At 45.5% G+C, this 6000-nt stretch overlaps 1 protein-coding gene across 2 annotated transcripts in view; it reads right to left on the reverse strand.

Annotated features, from left to right (window-relative positions):
* The window catches only part of LOC121698515 (pseudouridine 5'-phosphatase), a 49252-nt gene that overhangs the window by 42910 nt on the left and 342 nt on the right, over positions 1-6000 (reverse strand). For both annotated transcript variants that reach the window (XM_042080694.1, XM_042080693.1), the window contains exons 2-3: positions 5593-5811; positions 3842-4071 (exon numbers count right to left, since the gene is read on the reverse strand). In XM_042080694.1, coding sequence (XP_041936628.1) covers positions 3842-4071; positions 5593-5811 — 449 coding nt within the window. The remainder of the gene's footprint in view (positions 1-3841; positions 4072-5592; positions 5812-6000) is intronic.

Raw genomic sequence — 6000 nt, forward strand, 5'->3', positions numbered from 1 at the left:
CTGCCCTACACACACATGAAATGCATGTAGAGCTATGAGCTTGCTGTGGTGAGATACAGGTAAAATATAAGAATTTTTATAATATGATTTTTATATTTTAATTCTTTAAAAATCTAAATAAAATCAATGCTAGTACTAATACATGAAATGATGGATCTGGATAGCCTAGACTCTGCTGAAAAAAACAATATATAATATGTGTGTGTGGCAATTACAATGACCAGAATAAATCCTTATGAATAAAGGTAGTGAAAATGCCCTAAAAACAGCTTAGGGTTCTAAGGGTTAAATGATTGGCCTACAGAAAGCATGTTAAGACCGAGTCGGATGAAGGGTTTTAAGGGTGGAGATCCAATAATGTTCCGCCACTTAATACAATTTTCAGTACACTTTCAGCCCCTGAGTGCGATCTCTGCTTTTTCCTACTTCACAAACCACACACACACACACACACACAGAATGCAAACACACAGATACACAGACACCTCAATGAGATTAACATTCAGCCCCTCAGGCTCTCCTGCCTCCCACAGGACCTGTGCCCCTCTACTTCACACACACACACACGCAGACACTCACGCACGCGCACACACACACACACACACACACACACACACACACACACACACACACATACACACACACACACACACGCTGCGTGTGATTTGTGATGTCTTATTCATGTGACTGCTCATGCTAACAGACTGGAGCGTTAACAGCAGAGTGAGTCTGAGGACGCGGAAGCAGCAGAAACCATACTGCATGAAGCTGAGTTTATGAGATCAGCAACACACACACACTAGAATGAGCAGAACAAATGAGAGAGACAAAGGGCCCAGACACAGTATGTCAAAGTGTAAACACATGTGGGTGTGTGCCACTGGTCTCTCTCTCTCTCTCTCTCTCTTTCTCTTTTGCAGGCCTTTGGTTAATCCGTGTCTGAGTGTAATTGTTCCTGAGACGGCGACAACAGCACTGATGCTTCACAGCTTCCTGACTGAGAGACACACACACACACACACGCGCACGCACAAGCACACACGCGCACACACACACACTCAGCTGTACTCCACACACAATTATGTAGACACACACACACACACACACACACACACACACACACACACACACAGTGAAAGTCAGGTTGGTCACACATGCACAGAAGGGAGATGTAACCCAATCGAGGGTGTGTGGTTGTCGGCCTGCCAGCCAAAGTGGTGGTGCTGTCAGACCAGATGTGAAACACGACATTTCACAGGGTTTCCGTGGTAACGGGGGCTGCTTGGCTGGGGCTCCATCCTAGTGGTTCAAACGGCGCAAACATCGGAATCCAGACGGATTTGCTTTTGCTTCGCCGCTGCCTGGTTAGTGTGTGTGTGTGTGTGTGTGTTAGATGCTTGATCCTGCCAACACACTGGAGTGTTACACCACCACATTCCCAAGAGTGTTTGCAGCAGTGTGTGTATGTGTGTGTGTGTGTGTGTGTGTGTGTGTGTGTGTCTAGCTATTATAGTAGAACCACACAGACCCCAAACAAAGGGAGGCGCTAGAGTCCACATGCTATAATTGCACTTCTCAAGAACAACCACAGAGTCAGGGCTTCGTTTATCATACTGTTCCTAACATCAGGGGGCGCTGCAGTATCCATACCATGTTTGGGTCCTAGTGCCCATGGGGACCTAGTCTGGGTGGCCGCCGAACTCAGCACCGCCCACAACATTTGAGTTCGGGAAGTTCGGTCTGACCTTGCTCGGTTGTGGAGCAACTATGATCGAACCAGAGCTGTTTGGAGCGTTCAAATTGTCAGGACGGGCAGATGGAACAGTGCCTCGTCCATCACGTCATATAGAGTATGACCACGTCAGGCTAATGAGGTCACTTCCTGTCCCATCTCTCCCACTTCCTTCCTGTCCTACTTCCTGTCTTATCCAAATAAAAGCAAAAAGCCCAAAAAATATACTTTCATGCCAAAAGGTGGTGTATGTATGCACAGGATGCAGAAAGTGTTTACAGACAAAAATATTCAGATTTGCAGGGGCGCTGTGGTGCCACTGGACCATATCCGTGGACCCAGGTTTGAGTCCAGCACAGGTCATTTCCTGATCCCTCTCCATCTCTCTCTCCCACTGACTTCCTGTCAACCTCTCCACTGTCCTATTAGATTAAGGGCGGGGATGACGTTAGCCAGCGGCAAGCGGCAGGTTTCATATTGTTCTCTATGGTTCGGCAGCGGAACGGTGGCAGGTTTCCTATTGTTCTCTATGGTTCGGCAGCGGAACGGTGGCAGGTTTCCTATTGTTCTCTATGGTGCGGCAGTGGAACGGTGGCAATGCTGGCGTAACACTAGCGTTAAACAAGCTGAGCGTTGAACTTGGTTCAACTTTCAAAGCGCAACGTGAACGTATTCAATTGACAAACCGTTTGTGTTGCTTAGGAACGAGATAAAACTTATTATGGTCTTAGCGCTGCGTTATCCGCTGCCTCTTGCTGCTGGCTGATGTGATCCCCGCCTAAAGGCATTAAAAAGCCAAACATAAACTGTATATTCAGATTTACAACACGGTGTACACGCACGTCCTACATCAATTTTCTTGTATAATCAAATCCACGCTTGTGGAGTAAACTTTGCGAGTATCCTGTGACACACATCATTGCCTATATATCACACACACACACACACACACACACACACACACACACACACACACACACACACACCACATCCTTCTTTTGAATTCCTACGCCATGTGATTAGATTGATTAGATTAGATTGATCAAAAAGCAAGAGAAGGACTCAAAACACAATTTCACAGGCAAATTTCAAATTCTACAAGCATAACAAACCTGTACTATAAGAAGGTTTATCTGTAAAGCAACTTTTAAAACACAAAGTCTACCTTACTCAAAACACTTAAGACTTAAAACACAGAAATAAAACGAACCTGAGCCATGAACTAAGTTTTAAAAATCAAAACAGCCATAAGCACATTATGGAAATGTCCTCTCGTGTATATGCAAGGTTGAAGCATCAGAGTTCATAGCATTTGTCCGACAATTGTCTCCTTACTTGTAAGCGTATTAAAAGTAATATTTTTAGAATAAGCAGGCATGGAGAATGCATACATTCTTCCCCTGCTTGTGAGATGTGTTGCCTGCTGGTGCAGGGGTTAGCGTCGCAGCGAGCTACTCTTCACCTCAGTACAGATAACGAAGCTAGACTACTCCAGGGGTTCTTCTGCAACACATGTCTCTTCATTTGTATCAGCATTTATTAAATAAAAACAATTAAAATGATTAAAATCAAATGTGTGTCTTGTGCACCACAGGGAGTAACATTCAATTGAGTGCTACTTAGGCTTATCAAACAGCTCGCAGCCAATAATATGAGAAGTAAATCATGTTTAAATGTATTGTGCACAGTGAATTCGACACTGTTTCTTGTGTTTCAACTGCTATCCCAGGTTGCAGTTTCTCCTGTTTGTGTGCGGATGCAGGACCAGAGTTAATGCGGAGGGTTGCAGTCGCCACTCTACTGTCAAGTTTGTTTTGTCATGAATCTCAAGGTTTGAGTAGAGGGTGGCGTACACCTCCGTTTTTTTGTGTAACCCAGACACGCCGGACAGAGTCCGAATGAGCAACACCGACACAGTGTTTAACATGTACACATGGGGCACATGTACACACAAACACACACACAAACACAAACACACACACAGGCACGCGCACACACAGGCACACACACATACATACTCCTGTCCAGACTACACCCCTCAGGGATCAGGAGTCAGTTCACCCACCTACTCTAGTTGGGGTGGGGGTTCAAGGGTCAAAGTTCACACACCTGCTCTGGTTTGGGCACGGGGTCAAAGCGGCTGGCACACACCAGGAAGGAGTCGGGCTGCGGCTTGCCGTTCTTCACCTCGGGGTCGTCTCCCGTGACAACATGACTGAAGAGGCTGAAAAAGTCTTTGTGTTGGCTGGTCTTCATGTCAAAGGTCACGCCCGCGGAGCTGGTCGCCACGGCGATAGGCACCCCGTGAGAGTGCAGGTGAGTGACAAGCTTCTGCGCACCTGGGCAGGACAGGATATAATACACACCTCAGTGATCAACACACAACTTTAAACATACCAGTGGTGGAATGTAACGAAGTACAAATACTTAAGTAAATTTTCCACGTATTTGTACTTTACTTAACACATTACATTTCTACAACACCATCGTTCCTTTTTACGATACATTTTATGATCAGTTTTTTTTTTTTCTCTCTGACAAACACGTTTGTTTTACCTGGGGGTTGCTACCAAAGATTCTGGAGCGCTACGTGCATTCTTAGAAACATAAGCTTCTAGTCTAGACCAGGCAAAGCGTGAGCTTGTAGCCATCTGCATTCGGTAGGCTATATTCACCAGACCCATGGCTACACTGTACATGCAACTGTGTTCTGTGCCTTTCTCTGTCTGTTATCTGCAGCGTTAGGGCCTCCTCTCCGATGAGATTGCTATCCGCGGATCAGCGAAGTTACAGGCTATGCCCATGCTTCTGTCACACGTCTGATCATTTGCGGCACAAATGAACGGTAGACTATTAATGAACCGGTGGCCGGAAAAAACGTAACATTTTCCAGATTAGGAAATATTCCTTAATTGTGTGTGATTAAATAAAGATGCATAGCCTACAATTGGGGTGTAGTAACGTGAGCGCTCATTCAATGTCTATGCGTCTGCGCAAGTGAAACTCAACTTAATCATAAAGACACCTTTCTCAGCAACTTTTCTGTTCAATCAGCATAATTGGCATTACGATCCACCCGACGTTTCCCTTGCCTACCCCGTTAAACTTCAGGCTCTCGTGTTTTGCTGAATGATATTACTCAGCAGATCACCCTAGTAGATAACCAGAATTACAGTCTCTAGAATTGTAGGTCAGAATGTAAACTGGGCCACAGATGGTAAGCACAATTGCATTAACTTAAAACTATCTAGTCGAGTATAACCTAAAACTAGCTTAATTAAAATGCCACAGCCCATACTGATTTTTCCTTTTAGAATATATATATTAAGAGAATAAATCATTATGCAAATACTTTTACTTTTAATACTTAAAGTACATTTAAAAGCAGGTACTTTTTACTTTTACTTAAGTAGGGTTGTCATTGTGGTACTTTTACTAAAGTAAATATTTCTCTGTGTATTTGTACTTTTACTTAAGTACTGAGTTTCAGTACTTCCTCCACCACTGGCGCACACACACACACACACACACACACACACACACAGAGGGGCAAAGGGAAAGAGCTCATGAATCTTCCTGCAGCTCATCAGTGTGTGTGTGTGTGTGTGTGTGTGACAACTTGTCCGAGATGGAACTGCACAGTACAACGACGACCTCCGTAGTGCTGCAGAAGACAAACGCAGACACAGAAAGGAAATCGCCTCCACCCAAACCCACAAGCACTACTGCCCACCCATGCCCACATTGCCCCAAAATAAGCGGGTCCAGGATTGGCCTCTTCGCCCACCTGAAGACCCATAAGGACCAAGAAGAAGGACCGACATACTCGACCACGAGTGTCCGCCGATGATGATGTGTACCTGGCATGAGCGCTGCGGAGGGGAAGATGTTCTCTTGGATCTTGCGACTCTCTTGCAGCAGCTCCTCCGGTGTAAGCGGCAGCTCCAGGGACTCCGCGATGACCCTGCAGGCGTCCAAGGCCTTCTTCCCCATCACGGACGACTTTACCTCCCAGGTGTACGGCTTCCCGTAGCGGTCGCAGATCTCTTGGAAAGACACCGTGTATAACCTCTCTGTGTCTACGGGTCAAGAGGAAGCATAGCACAGCTGTTGTTAATAGAGGCAGCAGAAATATAACTCTTGTCCATGTCCCTTCCAAGATGTGCATACCAGACAGCGAGACAGAAAAGGGAAATGCAGTTTAACTCATTGACAGGGAAACCATGCTGATATTATGCCATGTCGCATTCACATCAAATCAGTTGTGT

This window comes from Alosa sapidissima, chromosome 23 (assembly GCF_018492685.1).
Source record: "Alosa sapidissima isolate fAloSap1 chromosome 23, fAloSap1.pri, whole genome shotgun sequence".
In the NCBI taxonomy this organism is placed as follows: domain Eukaryota; kingdom Metazoa; phylum Chordata; class Actinopteri; order Clupeiformes; family Clupeidae; genus Alosa; species Alosa sapidissima.